Source organism: Hydra vulgaris, chromosome 01 (genome assembly GCF_038396675.1).
Source record: "Hydra vulgaris chromosome 01, alternate assembly HydraT2T_AEP".
NCBI lineage: Eukaryota > Metazoa > Cnidaria > Hydrozoa > Anthoathecata > Hydridae > Hydra > Hydra vulgaris.
This window is the reverse complement of record NC_088920.1, coordinates 46,034,024-46,056,955: the sequence shown is the minus strand read 5'-3', so window position 1 is coordinate 46,056,955 and position 22,932 is coordinate 46,034,024. Positions and strand designations below refer to the sequence as shown.

Here is a 22,932-nt window from a genome sequence, read left to right as displayed (position 1 = left end):
TCTTTTAATACCAAGATATAGTTTTTTACATAGGTATTGACAAAGTTATAACAATTTTACTGATAGAAAATTAAATTTTGACCACAGTTTCTCCAACAAATCCATATATCAAAAAATCAGTACTTAAAACGTCATAACTGGTAGGTTTGTTAGATTTTAATAATTTTTTCACCTTTAAAATACTGTACTAAAACCCTTTCTAGTGATGTATAACAATCTTGTATATAATCAATTTAAAAATTTCTTGTCACATTCCTACATAGAATTGTCCCCGCTATTACATGCTGAAACAACTTTTGCTATCTTAAGCTGTTCAGGAAGTATCCCATGGTTTAAAGACATGTTGTAAATATGCAAAAGGGATATTCAATAATACCATGGACACTTTTTACGACATCGCACTGATCTTACTACAACCCGTACTAGAACCCGTACGAAAAGATCGTACTGATCTTATCAGACCATTACGCATGTCGAAATAAACTACATCAATCAACAAAGTCACACATATTTTACAATAAAAGTTCCAAACAAATATATATAGTTACAATTAAAAGTACCTGACCACATCACCCATTGAGAGAATTAAACTTTTTAGTTTACATTTAAAATAGAAAAAGTATAATATATATTAAGAGTGGACCAAAAAAAAATTATCACAAAGATAGTGCAAAATACAAAACTGATTAAACTTGGTTTAAAAAAAGGATTTATATATAATATTATAATTTCTAATGCATATTTATTTCTTTGTTTTACACAAAAAAGATCTTACAATTAGATATAGATTAATCATTTTTCCACATATATTTACAAATATATTTAACACATATACAAAAAGCATAAAACATTAAAAATAATAAGCTCATATGTTTTAAAAACTTTCAGATAAACAAAAAAATGGTTTAGAATAAGTGCATCAAACCGCAAAATTTATTAAACGAATCGCATGTTTCTGAGATAGAAGAATACATTCAACCTGAAATGCGGTGTCCGGATTTGAAAGTCACAAAAAGATTACTTTATCCTAGTTTTTGGTATTCAGGAGCTCTAAAAATATAAATAAGTTTATGGACTACTGATAGCAAAAAAAATTAAGACTTTTAGGTTAGAGAAACAATCGTTTTTTGAACCCGGGGTCCTTAGATATAGTGGCGGCAAGGACTACGGGACTCCAGGACTCCGGGCTTAAAAACAATAAATTTCAAGTCATTAAATCTCATGAACTTTTTTCTTATAGCAGATCATAAGTCAACAATCATGTTAAGAGCTTCTGGACACTACAGACTTAGAAAAAGTAGAAATATAAAGCCGATGTCCTTTTGGGACTCCGCACCCCTGCATTCAACACATGAATTGAGGTTTGAGAATAGATACAACTTGGTTTAAAAAACCTTTTAAAATGATAAAATAAAAGATTTAGAATTTAAAATAAAATAAAACAGAAAGAAATATCTAATTATAATTAAACGATCATATTAACTAAGCAGATAGAAAAGTATAAACTACAATGTAAACTTTACGATCTTCCGCTTTGGATATTTAAGTTCTAGAAAAGTATATAATGGCTATATTGTTCCATCGTGACAAAAGGAAACTATGAGGATAAAGACTTTGCGTTTTAACAAGGAAATTTTAAATCATGAAGCAACGTAACATCAAAATGTTTTTCTTAGAAAAACACCTTTGAATGCTGAACATCCAAAAGAAAAACCAAAAAATTAAAAAACACAAACATAAAACAATTTCAAAAACAAACAAAAGTTATAGATATATATGAACTTTTAAAAATATATATCAACTATAATACCGTCAATTTTTCCCGTCCACTTCCACCTCTAATGACCGCCGAAGCTTTAAAGCATTTCTACATTTTATACAGAACCAAAAAGGTCACGTTGTGCGATCGCGAAAAATCGACTAATATCAACGATTATCAAATCAAGATAACCGATTTGACAGCTAATGATCTAAGTCGATTGTATTTAGCATTTTGTTAAAAAGCAATCTATGGAATAAAAAGTAACTATAGCGGATCTATGACATTTTTTTTTTTCGTATTCTTATTTTGCCCGTTTGATATATTATTATTCTGTAAGTGAACCGTTCGCGAAAATTCGGTCACCCATTTGACAGCTGGCGATCTGGTCGGTTGCTTTTATCATCTGGCTAAAGCAAACATTACTTACTAAAAACGACTTGACAGCTAGTGGTCTTAGTCGATTGTTTTTAGCATTTCGTAAAAGAACAATCTATGGACTAAAAAGTAACTCTGTAGCGGATCCAGGACGTTTTTATTTTTCGTTTACTTGTTTTGCCCATTTGAAAGTTAGTGATCTGTTCACGAAAAATCGGTCACCCATTTGACAGCTGGCGATCTAGTCGGTTGCTTTTATCATCTGGCTAAAGAAAACATTACGTACTAGAAAAAACTTCTGGAGCGGATGCAAAACCTTTTTTCTGTTCGCATCATTTCGACACCTAGCAATCAAATCCTTTTCACTCGTTTGACGCCTAGCAATCAAATCGATCGCTTGCATCATCTGGTAAAAAAAAAAAAAAAAAAAAAAAAAAAAAACAAACAAACAAAAAACACTTTTATTGACGGAAAAAAAAAAAAATCTGGATTGAATTTAGAAACTTTTTGTCTGTTCACACATTTTACTCACTCGACAGCTAGTGATCTAACCGACTGTCTTGATTGTCTGGTCAAAGAATCCTCTATGCACTGAAAATAGAGTGCATTGAGGATTCTTTGGCCTCTATTTTCAGTGCATAGAGAAAAAAAGAGAAAAAAAACGGTTGCTTCCAGCAGGAGCGACAAACTTTGTTAGCACAACGCATTTTAATGCGCAGTGATTAATAAGACGTCATAATACTAACAATAAACGTTGTAAGTAACCCTTAAGGCGGATCAAAGGTCTCTCGGTCGTTAGAAACATCAAACTCCGAACACATGAAAGGCTACAATAGTTTTTCTGTGTTCTAGGTATTATAAACGAGCATGCATTGCAAAAGGCAATACGAGCTCAAATGTGTGCAAAATTCGTTTTTTTAAATTAAAGTTTTACATTTTTTTTATGTATTAATGGATTTTTTTTATGGATTATTTTAATGGATAAATTTCATGGATAAGCGTTTGCTTGTTAAGAAAGTACACGCGCGGGGTAAAACTAAAACGAAGGCCTCGCTTTTAAATCTGTCACCAAACCGAACTGCGCACATGTTTAAAAAACCACAAAGTACTTAAAAAAAGAGCACCCACTAGACTCTGGAGTGGTTTTCGTTCACGCAAAAAATGTTTTTGACAAATGTGTGGCTATGAAAATAGCCTTTTGATTGAAGTGCCAAGACCACTGTTTACTTGGCTGCTGCTGGCTTTGGAAGTTTTTCGTTCTTCTTGGGCAGCAAAACGGCTTGAATGTTTGGCAGCACACCACCGCTTGCAATGGTTACACCCGACAACAGTTTGTTCAGCTCCTCGTCGTTGCGAACAGCGAGCTGTAAGTGACGAGGAACAATTCTGGCTTTCTTGTTGTCTCGAGCAGCGTTACCAGCCAACTCCAAGATTTCAGCGGATAGGTACTCCAAAACAGCAGCCAAGTAAACCGGAGCGCCTGATCCGATGCGGTTAGCGTAGTGGCCTTTGCGTAAAAATCGATGAACGCGACCAACGGGAAACTGAAGGCCGGCTCGGAAAGATCGTGTCTTTGCCTTGGCTTTAGCTTTACCTCCTTTACCGCGTCCTGACATTTTTGATTTTTTGTTGTTTACACGAAGGAACAGACAAAATTTCGAAACGAGTTTGTTTTGAAGTAGCTCGATTCGTTTGTCTTACTTATTTAAAGCTAATGTTCTCAAAATCGACAAAATTTCGACGAATAGAAAAACAGCGTTTTCCGAAACAATGGTTTGGCGCGAGCCAATCGATTTTGCGCGCCGCATGACAAATGGACTCGAATTGGAGAGCACAACTCTGCCATAAATGAGTAAGGCGTTCAACTGCGCGCCACAATTATTCGATATCCATCGCATTCTAGAAATGTCTGACGCTCCGAAAACTGGAGGAAAACAGGCGCCCAAGGTAGCCAAAAAGGGTGAAAAACGAGCTGGCAAAAAAGGCGGCAAGATCGCCGGTACAGGAGATAAGAAACGCAAGAAGAAGAGACGCGAGTCCTACGCCATTTACATCTATAACGTGTTAAAGCAAGTGCATCCCGATGTCGGAGTTTCATCTAAAGCGATGAGCATCATGAACTCGTTCGTGAACGACATTTTCGAAAGGATCGCGTCTGAAGCTTCGCGACTCGCCCTTCAAAACAAAAAGTCTACAATCTCCTCACGTGAAATTCAAACCGCCGTACGCCTCTTACTTCCCGGTGAATTGGCAAAACACGCTGTGAGCGAAGGCACCAAAGCTGTTACCAAGTACACGAGCAGCAAGTAGTTGTGCTACTACAAAAAGGCTATTTTCATAGCCACAAATCTTTATAGAAACGGCGTTGTGCGCATTAGAACAAGACAGCTTGAAATATATTGTGTGTGTGAAGACAAACGGGAGAAGTGTGTCGCCTCTGCTGAGGCCGCCGATCATTTCTGTAAAACACTAAGCTATGTTTCTTAACCAAAGAGTATCTAGCCCTTGTTTTTTAAAGTGGTTAAATAAAAAAAGAAAATTCTATTTCAACGAGAGGCACTCTCCCCTATGCTGTTTAATACTTTTTCTTTCTAGGCGTTATATTAACTCCCTATCTATCTCCCTGGGCGCTATATTCACTAACGCGACGAGTGCCTGAACTGTAATATGATTTCCAAAGTATTTTTTTAAACTTAACATTATAAATTTCGTTTACGCGAACAAGCTTCTCGTCACATCGCATTTGTTTTAAACTTAATGAGTTATATGTATAAACACGCACATCTCGCATCTTTAAAACGCCATGCAACAACACTCGACAGTAACGGCCACGCAAGGCCGAACTAAAAGCAGAGGCGCTTGAACTTAAACAAAGCGCGTGCAAAAAAAACAACAACAACAAACAAAGAAGGCATCGTTTCAACTTCACAAAAAAGCACAGCCTCTATAGGCAGCATTTCTACACGTCAACATGCCAGATAAAACGTTTTCAACAGATTTGTGGCTATGAAAATAGCCGTTTTTGTTGCCGAAGAGTTTATCCGCCGAATCCGTACAATGTGCGTCCTTGCCTCTTTAGAGCGTAGACAACATCCATGGCGGTAACAGTCTTTCTCTTGGCGTGCTCCGTGTAAGTCACAGCGTCGCGAATCACATTTTCCAAAAAGACTTTGAGAACACCTCGAGTTTCCTCGTAGATAAGCCCTGAGATACGCTTGACGCCACCTCGGCGAGCTAGACGACGTATAGCGGGCTTTGTGATGCCTTGAATGTTATCGCGCAATATCTTGCGATGGCGCTTGGCACCACCTTTGCCGAGACCTTTTCCTCCTTTACCACGACCAGACATGTTGAATTGTTCAGTTGAATGCTAAATTCTGATTTCCGTACTTTTTATTGCACGTCGAAGCTAACCCGACGTAGATGGAAACAGTGCTAACCCGTTGGCTGCGCAAAGAAAAAAGGAAAAAGCGCGCATTTTCATTGTTTGTGTACGTTCACACAAAAGTTTTCAATTTGCATCACCTAATAAATTGTTGTAAAACAACGAAACGTGAAGCGAGCTAGCAAAATAATAAACTGATCGCGTCCGCTTTATCGACGCAACGTTTGAAAGTAAACTAAAATGCTAAAGAAACTGCAACATCAGACCCCGCCTCGTTCATATTTTGAGCAAAAAGCCGCCACAGTTTTTGCAGATCATTTTGAGCCAATCAAGAAGCACTTTCTAAGCGCCAATCAAATTGTTGCATGCTTATAAAGGCGCTAAACTCTAACGCGTCAACAAACCAGCAAATTAATTTGAACTAGTGCGATCTCGAAAGCAGTGCAATTCATCGACTATGGCCCGAACAAAGCAAACTGCAAGAAAATCTACCGGTGGTAAAGCGCCTCGAAAGCAGTTGGCAACAAAAGCAGCAAGAAAGAGTGCCCCAGCTACCGGCGGAGTGAAAAAACCGCACAGATACCGACCCGGTACTGTAGCTCTCAGGGAAATCCGAAGGTACCAAAAATCAACTGAGCTCCTCATCAGAAAACTACCGTTTCAGCGATTGGTACGCGAAATCGCGCAAGACTTCAAGACCGACTTGCGCTTTCAAAGCACCGCCGTCATGGCCCTTCAAGAGGCGTCCGAAGCCTACTTAGTCGGCCTCTTCGAAGACACCAACTTGTGCGCCATCCACGCAAAGCGTGTCACCATTATGCCCAAGGACATTCAGTTGGCGAGAAGAATCAGAGGAGAGCGAGCTTAAGGACTTCCTCAACAAAACGGCTATTTTCATAGCCACAAATCTGTTAAAAACGTATTCGGCTTCGACCGCGTTAGTGCGTACTACGCTACCTACCCCAGTACGCCGCTGAGGCTTTTAAACGAACCAAGAGACCTCTCTCCGACATTGGCGTACAATGCACGCTATGGATGTCTAGATTTACCCTAACAAAAGTTTTGCCTGATTTTTCTCTGACTTATTTTTACTGTTAGTTATTGAAACGCAACTCTAAAAAAATAAAGACTTGGATCCTCTTAGAAAAACGATGTTCGATTGCAAAAATATAAACACATGATACGCAACAGACATGCAATACAAAGTACCAAGAGAAGTTCATAAAGCTTATCTGCCTAATAAAATTCTACATTACGCGTACATACAGTAGAATACAACTAACATTTTCCCTCATTTATCCAAAAGTTAACCAAATGTCTCTGATATTTTTTTTTTTTTTTCTTGCAGATATCTAATTTCCCTGACAATTCTTTTCTATTTTCAACATTTTTCATGTCTTTCATGAAAACAGTGAGCGTTTTCAGGGGTTTAAATCGTGATAAGGTCGTATATGCGGGCTTCGTCAACGACGCAGGATTTGATCGCAACGAACAAATCCTTATCTGTTCTATACGCCTATGCTCGTGTTTTTAGAAAGATGTGTGGCTATGAAAATAGCCGTTTGAAAATGAAAGGGCGCTTATTTCTTTTCGACTTTGGCGGTGGTCTTTTTCGTAGCGACCTTCTTTTTAGGAGTTGCTTTTGCTTTCTTCGCAGCAGGTTTTTTTGCCGCCAACGGTTTCTGAGCGCTCTTTTTCACTGGCGTCTTCTTTGCCTTTTCTTTCGGTTTTTTCGCTTTTTCTTTGGCTGCTGTCACTTTTTTTGTCGGAGCGGCTTTCTTTTTGGGCGTGCTTTTCTTTACTTCTTTGCTTTCTTTCTTGGCTTTTTTAACGGTTGCAGCAGGACTCTTCTTCTTAGTCGCTTTAGGCTTGGCAGCAACTCTAAACGAACCGGATGCGCCAACACCTTTCACTTGTACCAGCTCACCGGCAACGACCATTCGCTTAAGATTGATCTTCACTTGCGAATCGACATTATCGCCTACCTTGTTGTTGGCTTTTACGTGCTTAGCGATGGCTTGTCTGGACGATCCTTTGCGTTCTTTAAGCGAATTGATGGCATCAACAATCATGGACTTGTACGGAGCATGATCGGCAGGCTTTTTGGGAGCCGATTTCTTAGCGATCTTTTTAGGAGAAGCGGCTTCACTCATTTTCCAGTTATCAGACTTGTTCGACACGAACTTTACAGCTGAGCTTATTTTTTCTTTCAAATGGCTGCATCGCCGAGTTGTTTTGCCTTTTCTAGCTTTATGCGGACCGTAGAGGACTTACCTACAATTTCAGCAACTCCGTCGAGCTCCAAGTTGTGTTTTCGTGTCTACAGGTAGACGTTCAGCGTTCACGTAGCTCTGCTGCTAGAAACTTCGTTTCTTCAAAAAACCTTCTGTAGAATAGTGACGCTCAACAAACTCAGTCGTATCCGTTCGATAGCGTTTCGCTAGCAATAGATATGTGCTCAAAACGACAAAAATCCGCTCTGCCAAAGCAAGCTAGCGTGCGCGTAGAAAGAAAACTGAACTAACGTTGGCCTTGATCAAACCAAATTTGCTTCTAAAGACAGACAAACAACACGAGAAGAGGAAAAACCAACGTTTTACGCTTGCCAAGCTATAGATCTTGCTTAAACATCAGAGTAACGAGCGACACAAACACGCGCGACAGTGAGAACAATGACGAGACTTGCATCACGTGCCTCTGTACATTTACAACTTTTTGTCACCGCCAGAGTGTGTGCGAGTAGCGTACTGATTAGTTCGCCACATTTAACTGCAAATTGCGCTATTATTCAATCGCTTGGCAGTTTATCGAAGCATTCTGCTAGACGGATGTTTCAGTAAAACTGCCGAGCCGTTCACTCTCTGATTTTATTCATATTCTATCTGTCGCTTAATTTTTAATTTAGATTTTTTTATATAAAAGATAACCGCCAACAAAAATAAAACGACAGTATCCATATGCATATATATATATATATATATATATATATATATATATATATATATATATATATATATATATATATGTTTTTGTTTTCTGTTTTTTGCTGCACAAAAACAAAGCAACACAAAGAAATAAAGAAGCAAAATAAGCTCAACATGACTATATAACGAGTTTTGTTTGTGATCCTTTTAATGTTGATGCGGTGTTGTGCGAAATATGTTGCATCACGGTGGGATGCAAGTGAGGCACTGGGATACAAATGCATAACATTTCAATTTGAATAAACCAAAAGTCTTTCCGTACTGAATCCCATTTGGCTGACAATGAAATGTAACACGTGAAACATCGAAAAACTTTATTTAGAACTATTTCGTTAGATAAACTTAGCAAAAACGACACTTTTGATCAGAATATGCAAAAGAAGCCGCTTGCCACTGAAAACTAAGTTGCGATTAATGCTACTAAAGTAAGGTCTGCAGGTCTCTTTTAAACGTTAGAGCCAAAACAATTTTTTCAAAACGACACGATTGCCAAAAACTCTAGAAAAAATCTCGGTTTTGAAAAAAAGCTATTTTTTTGTCCAGTTTGGTGATTGCCACAAATATTATCTTTTGTGTCAAAAGTGAGTTTGTAAGCAGGTTGATAATTAGTTTGTTTCAACATTGGGAGAAACAATAAATGATGAATGACCACAGAATGATACAGAAAGAACTGTTGTCGAATGTTGTAAAGCCATGTTTGGCGATCAAACTGGCATTTACAGTGGCTCTACTTGACTTTGTTTTTTCTGTTCGAGATAAACAAGTTCCGGCTGTCATACAGACTGCATTTTTTGTATGCTCCTACCGGTGTCAAATAGAAAGAAAAAATAACGATTAAAAACAATGAAAGAAAAAAAATTAAAAAGAAAAAAAAATATTCGAAAGTAGCTTTCAACTTAAATGGCACCAAAAAAACCATGCTTCGCGATCACGTAAAATCGGCCACCGACTTGACAGCTGGTGGTCTTAGTCGATTGTTTTTAGCATTTCGTAAAAGAACAATCTATGGACTAAAAAGTAACTCTGTAGCGGATCCAGGACGTTTTTATTTTTCGTTTACTTGTTTTGCCCATTTGAAAGTTAGTGATCTGTTCACGAAAAATCGGTCACCCATTTGACAGCTGGCGATCTAGTCGGTTGCTTTTATCATCTGGCTAAAGAAAACATTACGTACTAGAAAAAACTTCTGGAGCGGATGCAAAACCTTTTTTCTGTTCGCATCATTTCGACACCTAGCAATCAAATCCTTTTCACTCGTTTGACGCCTAGCAATCAAATCGATCGCTTGCATCATCTGGTAAAAAAACAAAAAAAAAAAAAAAAAAAAAACAAACAAACAAAAAACACTTTTATTGACGGAAAAAAAAAAAAATCTGGATTGAATTTAGAAACTTTTTGTCTGTTCACACATTTTACTCACTCGACAGCTAGTGATCTAACCGACTGTCTTGATTGTCTGGTCAAAGAATCCTCTATGCACTGAAAATAGAGTGCATTGAGGATTCTTTGGCCTCTATTTTCAGTGCATAGAGAAAAAAAGAGAAAAAAAACGGTTGCTTCCAGCAGGAGCGACAAACTTTGTTAGCACAACGCATTTTAATGCGCAGTGATTAATAAGACGTCATAATACTAACAATAAACGTTGTAAGTAACCCTTAAGGCGGATCAAAGGTCTCTCGGTCGTTAGAAACATCAAACTCCGAACACATGAAAGGCTACAATAGTTTTTCTGTGTTCTAGGTATTATAAACGAGCATGCATTGCAAAAGGCAATACGAGCTCAAATGTGTGCAAAATTCGTTTTTTTAAATTAAAGTTTTACATTTTTTTTATGTATTAATGGATTTTTTTTATGGATTATTTTAATGGATAAATTTCATGGATAAGCGTTTGCTTGTTAAGAAAGTACACGCGCGGGGTAAAACTAAAACGAAGGCCTCGCTTTTAAATCTGTCACCAAACCGAACTGCGCACATGTTTAAAAAACCACAAAGTACTTAAAAAAAGAGCACCCACTAGACTCTGGAGTGGTTTTCGTTCACGCAAAAAATGTTTTTGACAAATGTGTGGCTATGAAAATAGCCTTTTGATTGAAGTGCCAAGACCACTGTTTACTTGGCTGCTGCTGGCTTTGGAAGTTTTTCGTTCTTCTTGGGCAGCAAAACGGCTTGAATGTTTGGCAGCACACCACCGCTTGCAATGGTTACACCCGACAACAGTTTGTTCAGCTCCTCGTCGTTGCGAACAGCGAGCTGTAAGTGACGAGGAACAATTCTGGCTTTCTTGTTGTCTCGAGCAGCGTTACCAGCCAACTCCAAGATTTCAGCGGATAGGTACTCCAAAACAGCAGCCAAGTAAACCGGAGCGCCTGATCCGATGCGGTTAGCGTAGTGGCCTTTGCGTAAAAATCGATGAACGCGACCAACGGGAAACTGAAGGCCGGCTCGGAAAGATCGTGTCTTTGCCTTGGCTTTAGCTTTACCTCCTTTACCGCGTCCTGACATTTTTGATTTTTTGTTGTTTACACGAAGGAACAGACAAAATTTCGAAACGAGTTTGTTTTGAAGTAGCTCGATTCGTTTGTCTTACTTATTTAAAGCTAATGTTCTCAAAATCGACAAAATTTCGACGAATAGAAAAACAGCGTTTTCCGAAACAATGGTTTGGCGCGAGCCAATCGATTTTGCGCGCCGCATGACAAATGGACTCGAATTGGAGAGCACAACTCTGCCATAAATGAGTAAGGCGTTCAACTGCGCGCCACAATTATTCGATATCCATCGCATTCTAGAAATGTCTGACGCTCCGAAAACTGGAGGAAAACAGGCGCCCAAGGTAGCCAAAAAGGGTGAAAAACGAGCTGGCAAAAAAGGCGGCAAGATCGCCGGTACAGGAGATAAGAAACGCAAGAAGAAGAGACGCGAGTCCTACGCCATTTACATCTATAACGTGTTAAAGCAAGTGCATCCCGATGTCGGAGTTTCATCTAAAGCGATGAGCATCATGAACTCGTTCGTGAACGACATTTTCGAAAGGATCGCGTCTGAAGCTTCGCGACTCGCCCTTCAAAACAAAAAGTCTACAATCTCCTCACGTGAAATTCAAACCGCCGTACGCCTCTTACTTCCCGGTGAATTGGCAAAACACGCTGTGAGCGAAGGCACCAAAGCTGTTACCAAGTACACGAGCAGCAAGTAGTTGTGCTACTACAAAAAGGCTATTTTCATAGCCACAAATCTTTATAGAAACGGCGTTGTGCGCATTAGAACAAGACAGCTTGAAATATATTGTGTGTGTGAAGACAAACGGGAGAAGTGTGTCGCCTCTGCTGAGGCCGCCGATCATTTCTGTAAAACACTAAGCTATGTTTCTTAACCAAAGAGTATCTAGCCCTTGTTTTTTAAAGTGGTTAAATAAAAAAAGAAAATTCTATTTCAACGAGAGGCACTCTCCCCTATGCTGTTTAATACTTTTTCTTTCTAGGCGTTATATTAACTCCCTATCTATCTCCCTGGGCGCTATATTCACTAACGCGACGAGTGCCTGAACTGTAATATGATTTCCAAAGTATTTTTTTAAACTTAACATTATAAATTTCGTTTACGCGAACAAGCTTCTCGTCACATCGCATTTGTTTTAAACTTAATGAGTTATATGTATAAACACGCACATCTCGCATCTTTAAAACGCCATGCAACAACACTCGACAGTAACGGCCACGCAAGGCCGAACTAAAAGCAGAGGCGCTTGAACTTAAACAAAGCGCGTGCAAAAAAAACAACAACAACAAACAAAGAAGGCATCGTTTCAACTTCACAAAAAAGCACAGCCTCTATAGGCAGCATTTCTACACGTCAACATGCCAGATAAAACGTTTTCAACAGATTTGTGGCTATGAAAATAGCCGTTTTTGTTGCCGAAGAGTTTATCCGCCGAATCCGTACAATGTGCGTCCTTGCCTCTTTAGAGCGTAGACAACATCCATGGCGGTAACAGTCTTTCTCTTGGCGTGCTCCGTGTAAGTCACAGCGTCGCGAATCACATTTTCCAAAAAGACTTTGAGAACACCTCGAGTTTCCTCGTAGATAAGCCCTGAGATACGCTTGACGCCACCTCGGCGAGCTAGACGACGTATAGCGGGCTTTGTGATGCCTTGAATGTTATCGCGCAATATCTTGCGATGGCGCTTGGCACCACCTTTGCCGAGACCTTTTCCTCCTTTACCACGACCAGACATGTTGAATTGTTCAGTTGAATGCTAAATTCTGATTTCCGTACTTTTTATTGCACGTCGAAGCTAACCCGACGTAGATGGAAACAGTGCTAACCCGTTGGCTGCGCAAAGAAAAAAGGAAAAAGCGCGCATTTTCATTGTTTGTGTACGTTCACACAAAAGTTTTCAATTTGCATCACCTAATAAATTGTTGTAAAACAACGAAACGTGAAGCGAGCTAGCAAAATAATAAACTGATCGCGTCCGCTTTATCGACGCAACGTTTGAAAGTAAACTAAAATGCTAAAGAAACTGCAACATCAGACCCCGCCTCGTTCATATTTTGAGCAAAAAGCCGCCACAGTTTTTGCAGATCATTTTGAGCCAATCAAGAAGCACTTTCTAAGCGCCAATCAAATTGTTGCATGCTTATAAAGGCGCTAAACTCTAACGCGTCAACAAACCAGCAAATTAATTTGAACTAGTGCGATCTCGAAAGCAGTGCAATTCATCGACTATGGCCCGAACAAAGCAAACTGCAAGAAAATCTACCGGTGGTAAAGCGCCTCGAAAGCAGTTGGCAACAAAAGCAGCAAGAAAGAGTGCCCCAGCTACCGGCGGAGTGAAAAAACCGCACAGATACCGACCCGGTACTGTAGCTCTCAGGGAAATCCGAAGGTACCAAAAATCAACTGAGCTCCTCATCAGAAAACTACCGTTTCAGCGATTGGTACGCGAAATCGCGCAAGACTTCAAGACCGACTTGCGCTTTCAAAGCACCGCCGTCATGGCCCTTCAAGAGGCGTCCGAAGCCTACTTAGTCGGCCTCTTCGAAGACACCAACTTGTGCGCCATCCACGCAAAGCGTGTCACCATTATGCCCAAGGACATTCAGTTGGCGAGAAGAATCAGAGGAGAGCGAGCTTAAGGACTTCCTCAACAAAACGGCTATTTTCATAGCCACAAATCTGTTAAAAACGTATTCGGCTTCGACCGCGTTAGTGCGTACTACGCTACCTACCCCAGTACGCCGCTGAGGCTTTTAAACGAACCAAGAGACCTCTCTCCGACATTGGCGTACAATGCACGCTATGGATGTCTAGATTTACCCTAACAAAAGTTTTGCCTGATTTTTCTCTGACTTATTTTTACTGTTAGTTATTGAAACGCAACTCTAAAAAAATAAAGACTTGGATCCTCTTAGAAAAACGATGTTCGATTGCAAAAATATAAACACATGATACGCAACAGACATGCAATACAAAGTACCAAGAGAAGTTCATAAAGCTTATCTGCCTAATAAAATTCTACATTACGCGTACATACAGTAGAATACAACTAACATTTTCCCTCATTTATCCAAAAGTTAACCAAATGTCTCTGATATTTTTTTTTTTTTTTCTTGCAGATATCTAATTTCCCTGACAATTCTTTTCTATTTTCAACATTTTTCATGTCTTTCATGAAAACAGTGAGCGTTTTCAGGGGTTTAAATCGTGATAAGGTCGTATATGCGGGCTTCGTCAACGACGCAGGATTTGATCGCAACGAACAAATCCTTATCTGTTCTATACGCCTATGCTCGTGTTTTTAGAAAGATGTGTGGCTATGAAAATAGCCGTTTGAAAATGAAAGGGCGCTTATTTCTTTTCGACTTTGGCGGTGGTCTTTTTCGTAGCGACCTTCTTTTTAGGAGTTGCTTTTGCTTTCTTCGCAGCAGGTTTTTTTGCCGCCAACGGTTTCTGAGCGCTCTTTTTCACTGGCGTCTTCTTTGCCTTTTCTTTCGGTTTTTTCGCTTTTTCTTTGGCTGCTGTCACTTTTTTTGTCGGAGCGGCTTTCTTTTTGGGCGTGCTTTTCTTTACTTCTTTGCTTTCTTTCTTGGCTTTTTTAACGGTTGCAGCAGGACTCTTCTTCTTAGTCGCTTTAGGCTTGGCAGCAACTCTAAACGAACCGGATGCGCCAACACCTTTCACTTGTACCAGCTCACCGGCAACGACCATTCGCTTAAGATTGATCTTCACTTGCGAATCGACATTATCGCCTACCTTGTTGTTGGCTTTTACGTGCTTAGCGATGGCTTGTCTGGACGATCCTTTGCGTTCTTTAAGCGAATTGATGGCATCAACAATCATGGACTTGTACGGAGCATGATCGGCAGGCTTTTTGGGAGCCGATTTCTTAGCGATCTTTTTAGGAGAAGCGGCTTCACTCATTTTCCAGTTATCAGACTTGTTCGACACGAACTTTACAGCTGAGCTTATTTTTTCTTTCAAATGGCTGCATCGCCGAGTTGTTTTGCCTTTTCTAGCTTTATGCGGACCGTAGAGGACTTACCTACAATTTCAGCAACTCCGTCGAGCTCCAAGTTGTGTTTTCGTGTCTACAGGTAGACGTTCAGCGTTCACGTAGCTCTGCTGCTAGAAACTTCGTTTCTTCAAAAAACCTTCTGTAGAATAGTGACGCTCAACAAACTCAGTCGTATCCGTTCGATAGCGTTTCGCTAGCAATAGATATGTGCTCAAAACGACAAAAATCCGCTCTGCCAAAGCAAGCTAGCGTGCGCGTAGAAAGAAAACTGAACTAACGTTGGCCTTGATCAAACCAAATTTGCTTCTAAAGACAGACAAACAACACGAGAAGAGGAAAAACCAACGTTTTACGCTTGCCAAGCTATAGATCTTGCTTAAACATCAGAGTAACGAGCGACACAAACACGCGCGACAGTGAGAACAATGACGAGACTTGCATCACGTGCCTCTGTACATTTACAACTTTTTGTCACCGCCAGAGTGTGTGCGAGTAGCGTACTGATTAGTTCGCCACATTTAACTGCAAATTGCGCTATTATTCAATCGCTTGGCAGTTTATCGAAGCATTCTGCTAGACGGATGTTTCAGTAAAACTGCCGAGCCGTTCACTCTCTGATTTTATTCATATTCTATCTGTCGCGTCAATTTTAATGTAGCATTTGTTATATAAAAGAGAAACGCCATCAAAAAGAAAACGACAGTATCCATATGCATATATATATATATATATATATATATATATATATATATATATATATATATATATATATATATATGTTTTTGTTTTCTGTTTTTTGCTGCACAAAAACAAAGCAACACAAAGAAATAAAGAAGCAAAATAAGCTCAACATGACTATATAACGAGTTTTGTTTGTGATCCTTTTAATGTTGATGCGGTGTTGTGCGAAATATGTTGCATCACGGTGGGATGCAAGTGAGGCACTGGGATACAAATGCATAACATTTCAATTTGAATAAACCAAAAGTCTTTCCGTACTGAATCCCATTTGGCTGACAATGAAATGTAACACGTGAAACATCGAAAAACTTTATTTAGAACTATTTCGTTAGATAAACTTAGCAAAAACGACACTTTTGATCAGAATATGCAAAAGAAGCCGCTTGCCACTGAAAACTAAGTTGCGATTAATGCTACTAAAGTAAGGTCTGCAGGTCTCTTTTAAACGTTAGAGCCAAAACAATTTTTTCAAAACGACACGATTGCCAAAAACTCTAGAAAAAATCTCGGTTTTGAAAAAAAGCTATTTTTTTGTCCAGTTTGGTGATTGCCACAAATATTATCTTTTGTGTCAAAAGTGAGTTTGTAAGCAGGTTGATAATTAGTTTGTTTCAACATTGGGAGAAACAATAAATGATGAATGACCACAGAATGATACAGAAAGAACTGTTGTCGAATGTTGTAAAGCCATGTTTGGCGATCAAACTGGCATTTACAGTGGCTCTACTTGACTTTGTTTTTTCTGTTCGAGATAAACAAGTTCCGGCTGTCATACAGACTGCATTTTTTGTATGCTCCTACCGGTGTCAAATAGAAAGAAAAAATAACGATTAAAAACAATGAAAGAAAAAAAATTAAAAAGAAAAAAAAATATTCGAAAGTAGCTTTCAACTTAAATGGCACCAAAAAAACCATGCTTCGCGATCACGTAAAATCGGCCACCGACTTGACAGCTGGTGGTCTTAGTCGATTGTTTTTAGCATTTCGTAAAAGAACAATCTATGGACTAAAAAGTAACTCTGTAGCGGATCCAGGACGTTTTTATTTTTCGTTTACTTGTTTTGCCCATTTGAAAGTTAGTGATCTGTTCACGAAAAATCGGTCACCCATTTGACAGCTGGCGATCTAGTCGGTTGCTTTTATCATCTGGCTAAAGAAAACATTACGTACTAGAAAAAACTTCTGGAGCGGATGCAAAACCTTTTTTCTGTTCGCATCATTTCGACACCTAGCAATCAAATCCTTTTCACTCGTTTGACGCCTAGCAATCAAATCGATCGCTTGCATCATCTGGTAAAAAAACAAAAAAAAAAAAAAAAAAAAACAAACAAACAAAAAACACTTTTATTGACGGAAAAAAAAAAAAATCTGGATTGAATTTAGAAACTTTTTGTCTGTTCACACATTTTACTCACTCGACAGCTAGTGATCTAACCGACTGTCTTGATTGTCTGGTCAAAGAATCCTCTATGCACTGAAAATAGAGTGCATTGAGGATTCTTTGGCCTCTATTTTCAGTGCATAGAGAAAAAAAGAGAAAAAAAACGGTTGCTTCCAGCAGGAGCGACAAACTTTGTTAGCACAACGCATTTTAATGCGCAGTGATTAATAAGACGTCATAATACTAACAATAAACGTTGTAAGTAACCCTTAAGGCGGATCAAAGGTCTCTCGGTCGTTAGAAACATCAAACTCCGAACACATGAAAGGCTACAATAGTTTTTCTGTGTTCTAGGTATTATAAACGAGCATGCATTGCAAAAGGCAATACGAGCTCAAATGTGTGCAAAATTCGTTTTTTTAAATTAAAGTTTTACATTTTTTTTATGTATTAATGGATTTTTTTTATGGATTATTTTAATGGATAAATTTCATGGATAAGCGTTTGCTTGTTAAGAAAGTACACGCGCGGGGTAAAACTAAAACGAAGGCCTCGCTTTTAAATCTGTCACCAAACCGAACTGCGCACATGTTTAAAAAACCACAAAGTACTTAAAAAAAGAGCACCCACTAGACTCTGGAGTGGTTTTCGTTCACGCAAAAAATGTTTTTGACAAATGTGTGGCTATGAAAATAGCCTTTTGATTGAAGTGCCAAGACCACTGTTTACTTGGCTGCTGCTGGCTTTGGAAGTTTTTCGTTCTTCTTGGGCAGCAAAACGGCTTGAATGTTTGGCAGCACACCACCGCTTGCAATGGTTACACCCGACAACAGTTTGTTCAGCTCCTCGTCGTTGCGAACAGCGAGCTGTAAGTGACGAGGAACAATTCTGGCTTTCTTGTTGTCTCGAGCAGCGTTACCAGCCAACTCCAAGATTTCAGCGGATAGGTACTCCAAAACAGCAGCCAAGTAAACCGGAGCGCCTGATCCGATGCGGTTAGCGTAGTGGCCTTTGCGTAAAAATCGATGAACGCGACCAACGGGAAACTGAAGGCCGGCTCGGAAAGATCGTGTCTTTGCCTTGGCTTTAGCTTTACCTCCTTTACCGCGTCCTGACATTTTTGATTTTTTGTTGTTTACACGAAGGAACAGACAAAATTTCGAAACGAGTTTGTTTTGAAGTAGCTCGATTCGTTTGTCTTACTTATTTAAAGCTAATGTTCTCAAAATCGACAAAATTTCGACGAATAGAAAAACAGCGTTTTCCGAAACAATGGTTTGGCGCGAGCCAATCGATTTTGCGCGCCGCATGACAAATGGACTCGAATTGGAGAGCACAACTCTGCCATAAATGAGTAAGGCGTTCAACTGCGCGCCACAATTATTCGATATCCATCGCATTCTAGAAATGTCTGACGCTCCGAAAACTGGAGGAAAACAGGCGCCCAAGGTAGCCAAAAAGGGTGAAAAACGAGCTGGCAAAAAAGGCGGCAAGATCGCCGGTACAGGAGATAAGAAACGCAAGAAGAAGAGACGCGAGTCCTACGCCATTTACATCTATAACGTGTTAAAGCAAGTGCATCCCGATGTCGGAGTTTCATCTAAAGCGATGAGCATCATGAACTCGTTCGTGAACGACATTTTCGAAAGGATCGCGTCTGAAGCTTCGCGACTCGCCCTTCAAAACAAAAAGTCTACAATCTCCTCACGTGAAATTCAAACCGCCGTACGCCTCTTACTTCCCGGTGAATTGGCAAAACACGCTGTGAGCGAAGGCACCAAAGCTGTTACCAAGTACACGAGCAGCAAGTAGTTGTGCTACTACAAAAAGGCTATTTTCATAGCCACAAATCTTTATAGAAACGGCGTTGTGCGCATTAGAACAAGACAGCTTGAAATATATTGTGTGTGTGAAGACAAACGGGAGAAGTGTGTCGCCTCTGCTGAGGCCGCCGATCATTTCTGTAAAACACTAAGCTATGTTTCTTAACCAAAGAGTATCTAGCCCTTGTTTTTTAAAGTGGTTAAATAAAAAAAGAAAATTCTATTTCAACGAGAGGCACTCTCCCCTATGCTGTTTAATACTTTTTCTTTCTAGGCGTTATATTAACTCCCTATCTATCTCCCTGGGCGCTATATTCACTAACGCGACGAGTGCCTGAACTGTAATATGATTTCCAAAGTATTTTTTTAAACTTAACATTATAAATTTCGTTTACGCGAACAAGCTTCTCGTCACATCGCATTTGTTTTAAACTTAATGAGTTATATGTATAAACACGCACATCTCGCATCTTTAAAACGCCATGCAACAACACTCGACAGTAACGGCCACGCAAGGCCGAACTAAAAGCAGAGGCGCTTGAACTTAAACAAAGCGCGTGCAAAAAAAACAACAACAACAAACAAAGAAGGCATCGTTTCAACTTCACAAAAAAGCACAGCCTCTATAGGCAGCATTTCTACACGTCAACATGCCAGATAAAACGTTTTCAACAGATTTGTGGCTATGAAAATAGCCGTTTTTGTTGCCGAAGAGTTTATCCGCCGAATCCGTACAATGTGCGTCCTTGCCTCTTTAGAGCGTAGACAACATCCATGGCGGTAACAGTCTTTCTCTTGGCGTGCTCCGTGTAAGTCACAGCGTCGCGAATCACATTTTCCAAAAAGACTTTGAGAACACCTCGAGTTTCCTCGTAGATAAGCCCTGAGATACGCTTGACGCCACCTCGGCGAGCTAGACGACGTATAGCGGGCTTTGTGATGCCTTGAATGTTATCGCGCAATATCTTGCGATGGCGCTTGGCACCACCTTTGCCGAGACCTTTTCCTCCTTTACCACGACCAGACATGTTGAATTGTTCAGTTGAATGCTAAATTCTGATTTCCGTACTTTTTATTGCACGTCGAAGCTAACCCGACGTAGATGGAAACAGTGCTAACCCGTTGGCTGCGCAAAGAAAAAAGGAAAAAGCGCGCATTTTCATTGTTTGTGTACGTTCACACAAAAGTTTTCAATTTGCATCACCTAATAAATTGTTGTAAAACAACGAAACGTGAAGCGAGCTAGCAAAATAATAAACTGATCGCGTCCGCTTTATCGACGCAACGTTTGAAAGTAAACTAAAATGCTAAAGAAACTGCAACATCAGACCCCGCCTCGTTCATATTTTGAGCAAAAAGCCGCCACAGTTTTTGCAGATCATTTTGAGCCAATCAAGAAGCACTTTCTAAGCGCCAATCAAATTGTTGCATGCTTATAAAGGCGCTAAACTCTAACGCGTCAACAAACCAGCAAATTAATTTGAACTAGTGCGATCTCGAAAGCAGTGCAATTCATCGACTATGGCCCGAACAAAGCAAACTGCAAGAAAATCTACCGGTGGTAAAGCGCCTCGAAAGCAGTTGGCAACAAAAGCAGCAAGAAAGAGTGCCCCAGCTACCGGCGGAGTGAAAAAACCGCACAGATACCGACCCGGTACTGTAGCTCTCAGGGAAATCCGAAGGTACCAAAAATCAACTGAGCTCCTCATCAGAAAACTACCGTTTCAGCGATTGGTACGCGAAATCGCGCAAGACTTCAAGACCGACTTGCGCTTTCAAAGCACCGCCGTCATGGCCCTTCAAGAGGCGTCCGAAGCCTACTTAGTCGGCCTCTTCGAAGACACCAACTTGTGCGCCATCCACGCAAAGCGTGTCACCATTATGCCCAAGGACATTCAGTTGGCGAGAAGAATCAGAGGAGAGCGAGCTTAAGGACTTCCTCAACAAAACGGCTATTTTCATAGCCACAAATCTGTTAAAAACGTATTCGGCTTCGACCGCGTTAGTGCGTACTACGCTACCTACCCCAGTACGCCGCTGAGGCTTTTAAACGAACCAAGAGACCTCTCTCCGACATTGGCGTACAATGCACGCTATGGATGTCTAGATTTACCCTAACAAAAGTTTTGCCTGATTTTTCTCTGACTTATTTTTACTGTTAGTTATTGAAACGCAACTCTAAAAAAATAAAGACTTGGATCCTCTTAGAAAAACGATGTTCGATTGCAAAAATATAAACACATGATACGCAACAGACATGCAATACAAAGTACCAAGAGAAGTTCATAAAGCTTATCTGCCTAATAAAATTCTACATTACGCGTACATACAGTAGAATACAACTAACATTTTCCCTCATTTATCCAAAAGTTAACCAAATGTCTCTGATATTTTTTTTTTTTTTTCTTGCAGATATCTAATTTCCCTGACAATTCTTTTCTATTTTCAACATTTTTCATGTCTTTCATGAAAACAGTGAGCGTTTTCAGGGGTTTAAATCGTGATAAGGTCGTATATGCGGGCTTCGTCAACGACGCAGGATTTGATCGCAACGAACAAACCCTTATCTGTTCTATAGCCTAAAAACAAAAAACAAAAAACAAACAAAAAAAACACTTTTATGGAGTGAAAAAAAAAATCTGGATTGAATTTAGAAACTTTATGTCTGTTAACGCGTTTTATCAATTTGACCGCCATTGATCTAATCGGTTGTTTTTATCCTCTGCCTAAAGAATTCTTTATGGTCTGAAAATAGAAACCTTTGTTTGAATCTGAAACTTTAATGTCAGATTAATAAATGTCAATTACATTAATAAATAAATATTACTAATTTTAATAGGCGTTACGAATAATATAAATGAAATGTTTTCTTTAAAATATTTTCGGATATACTTTAATATTTCATTCAGAGCGCCACCTTTAAGGGAAGTTTGAAGTAATGAATATTTTTTTCTTTTTTTTATTATAACTCACCTCCCCAAGGCCGAGAAGGCCACTACAGATGAGGAGGCTACTTGTGGTTATAACCCTCTCAACTCTTTAACTCCGAAACACGAACCTTGACGAGCAAGGCCGCTGCGCGGAGAATCAAGTTGAGCGCGGTAGTACTAGGGACGTGGCGGGAATCGAACTCGGAACCTCTCGCTAATGATGCGAGCGCTTTTCCACTACACCACTACCGCTTATAGAGATGTTTCTAAGTCTCCATATTTTATGTAGGATAGATTTTAGTAATTAGGTTAAGATAATTTTTTTTTTGAAGATTTTGTTTTATTTTTTCGATTACTAGAATTCAACTAATCCAATTGCTGCTAATTTTGAATTTATTGTTAAGTCAATGGTGTTAAGGCTTTGAAAATTGATTAATAGACCTGTTTTCTTTTTCTTTTCTACAAATGCCATCGTGGTCGCTGCTCTAAGAAGTTGTCATCTCTATTTCCATCGACTAAAACTCATTCTCGTTTGATTTGTCATTCAGCTAAGTCTCATTCGTTTACTGTATCTGTCCCTGCATGCACTCAAAACTTTTATTTGTCTAGTTTTTTCTCCAGCACTTTAACCCTTTGGAACTCTCTCCCATCTTCATGTTTTCCTGACTCAGTGGCGGATCTAGGATTTTTTGATCTTTGAGATAGCTAACTTCCAGACATGAAGCTAACTCCAAACACTTATATGTTTATACTTATATCAAATAATGAGAGTTTGCAAAAAATTGCGATGATTGGAGGCTGGGAACAAAAAAGCCCCAAAATTTTTGCTACACCTGCCCCAAACGTGAGAGCAACAAGTTGATAAAATATTTTTTATACTATTCTCAACTAGAGTTATATCTATCAATAATTTTCAAGTTTCATAGTAATATCTCTAAGCGTTCAAAAATTATGACCATATGAAAATTACAACCCCCTCAAATTGAGGGGGGTTTAAACTTTATATGGTCATAATTTTTGAACGCTTAGAG

General features: G+C 39.4%; 13 protein-coding genes across 13 annotated transcripts; 6 read left to right on the top strand and 7 right to left on the bottom strand.

The window, feature by feature from the left end:
• Nucleotides 1–3,387: 3,387 nt before the first annotated feature.
• LOC136075381 (histone H4) lies at nucleotides 3,388–5,505 on the bottom strand. Its single transcript, XM_065788345.1, has one exon. It carries the CDS (start codon nucleotides 5,484–5,486, stop codon nucleotides 5,175–5,177), a length of 312 nt encoding a protein of 103 aa, XP_065644417.1. The 5' UTR covers nucleotides 5,487–5,505; the 3' UTR covers nucleotides 3,388–5,174.
• Nucleotides 4,043–4,447, top strand: LOC136074458 (histone H2B, gonadal-like). The gene has a single exon (XM_065786777.1). It carries the CDS (start codon nucleotides 4,043–4,045, stop codon nucleotides 4,445–4,447), a length of 405 nt encoding a protein of 134 aa, XP_065642849.1.
• Nucleotides 5,506–5,979: 474 nt separating the features above from the next.
• LOC136074457 (histone H3) lies at nucleotides 5,980–6,390 on the top strand. Its single transcript, XM_065786776.1, has one exon. The coding sequence runs from the start codon at nucleotides 5,980–5,982 to the stop codon at nucleotides 6,388–6,390; it is 411 nt and encodes a 136-aa protein (XP_065642848.1).
• A 685-nt stretch (nucleotides 6,391–7,075) lies between these two features.
• Nucleotides 7,076–7,721, bottom strand: LOC136075378 (histone H1-delta-like). Its single transcript, XM_065788342.1, has one exon. The coding sequence runs from the start codon at nucleotides 7,673–7,675 to the stop codon at nucleotides 7,103–7,105; it is 573 nt and encodes a 190-aa protein (XP_065644414.1). The 5' UTR covers nucleotides 7,676–7,721; the 3' UTR covers nucleotides 7,076–7,102.
• Nucleotides 7,722–10,617: 2,896 nt separating this feature from the next.
• On the bottom strand, nucleotides 10,618–11,010 carry LOC136074456 (late histone H2A.2.2). The gene has a single exon (XM_065786775.1). It carries the CDS (start codon nucleotides 11,008–11,010, stop codon nucleotides 10,618–10,620), a length of 393 nt encoding a protein of 130 aa, XP_065642847.1.
• On the bottom strand, nucleotides 10,645–12,762 carry LOC136075379 (histone H4). Its single transcript, XM_065788343.1, has one exon. The coding sequence runs from the start codon at nucleotides 12,741–12,743 to the stop codon at nucleotides 12,432–12,434; it is 312 nt and encodes a 103-aa protein (XP_065644415.1). The 5' UTR covers nucleotides 12,744–12,762; the 3' UTR covers nucleotides 10,645–12,431.
• LOC136074455 (histone H2B, gonadal-like) lies at nucleotides 11,300–11,704 on the top strand. Its single transcript, XM_065786774.1, has one exon. It carries the CDS (start codon nucleotides 11,300–11,302, stop codon nucleotides 11,702–11,704), a length of 405 nt encoding a protein of 134 aa, XP_065642846.1.
• A 474-nt stretch (nucleotides 12,763–13,236) lies between the features above and the next one.
• On the top strand, nucleotides 13,237–13,647 carry LOC136074454 (histone H3). Its single transcript, XM_065786773.1, has one exon. It carries the CDS (start codon nucleotides 13,237–13,239, stop codon nucleotides 13,645–13,647), a length of 411 nt encoding a protein of 136 aa, XP_065642845.1.
• A 686-nt stretch (nucleotides 13,648–14,333) lies between these two features.
• LOC136075377 (histone H1-delta-like) lies at nucleotides 14,334–14,979 on the bottom strand. Its single transcript, XM_065788340.1, has one exon. The coding sequence runs from the start codon at nucleotides 14,930–14,932 to the stop codon at nucleotides 14,360–14,362; it is 573 nt and encodes a 190-aa protein (XP_065644412.1). The 5' UTR covers nucleotides 14,933–14,979; the 3' UTR covers nucleotides 14,334–14,359.
• Nucleotides 14,980–17,873: 2,894 nt separating this feature from the next.
• Nucleotides 17,874–18,266, bottom strand: LOC124810043 (late histone H2A.2.2). Its single transcript, XM_065786771.1, has one exon. The coding sequence runs from the start codon at nucleotides 18,264–18,266 to the stop codon at nucleotides 17,874–17,876; it is 393 nt and encodes a 130-aa protein (XP_065642843.1).
• Nucleotides 17,901–20,018, bottom strand: LOC136075380 (histone H4). The gene has a single exon (XM_065788344.1). It carries the CDS (start codon nucleotides 19,997–19,999, stop codon nucleotides 19,688–19,690), a length of 312 nt encoding a protein of 103 aa, XP_065644416.1. The 5' UTR covers nucleotides 20,000–20,018; the 3' UTR covers nucleotides 17,901–19,687.
• Nucleotides 18,556–18,960, top strand: LOC124810042 (histone H2B, gonadal-like). Its single transcript, XM_065786770.1, has one exon. It carries the CDS (start codon nucleotides 18,556–18,558, stop codon nucleotides 18,958–18,960), a length of 405 nt encoding a protein of 134 aa, XP_065642842.1.
• Nucleotides 20,019–20,492: 474 nt separating the features above from the next.
• LOC136074453 (histone H3) lies at nucleotides 20,493–20,903 on the top strand. The gene has a single exon (XM_065786769.1). The coding sequence runs from the start codon at nucleotides 20,493–20,495 to the stop codon at nucleotides 20,901–20,903; it is 411 nt and encodes a 136-aa protein (XP_065642841.1).
• Nucleotides 20,904–22,932: the final 2,029 nt, after the last annotated feature.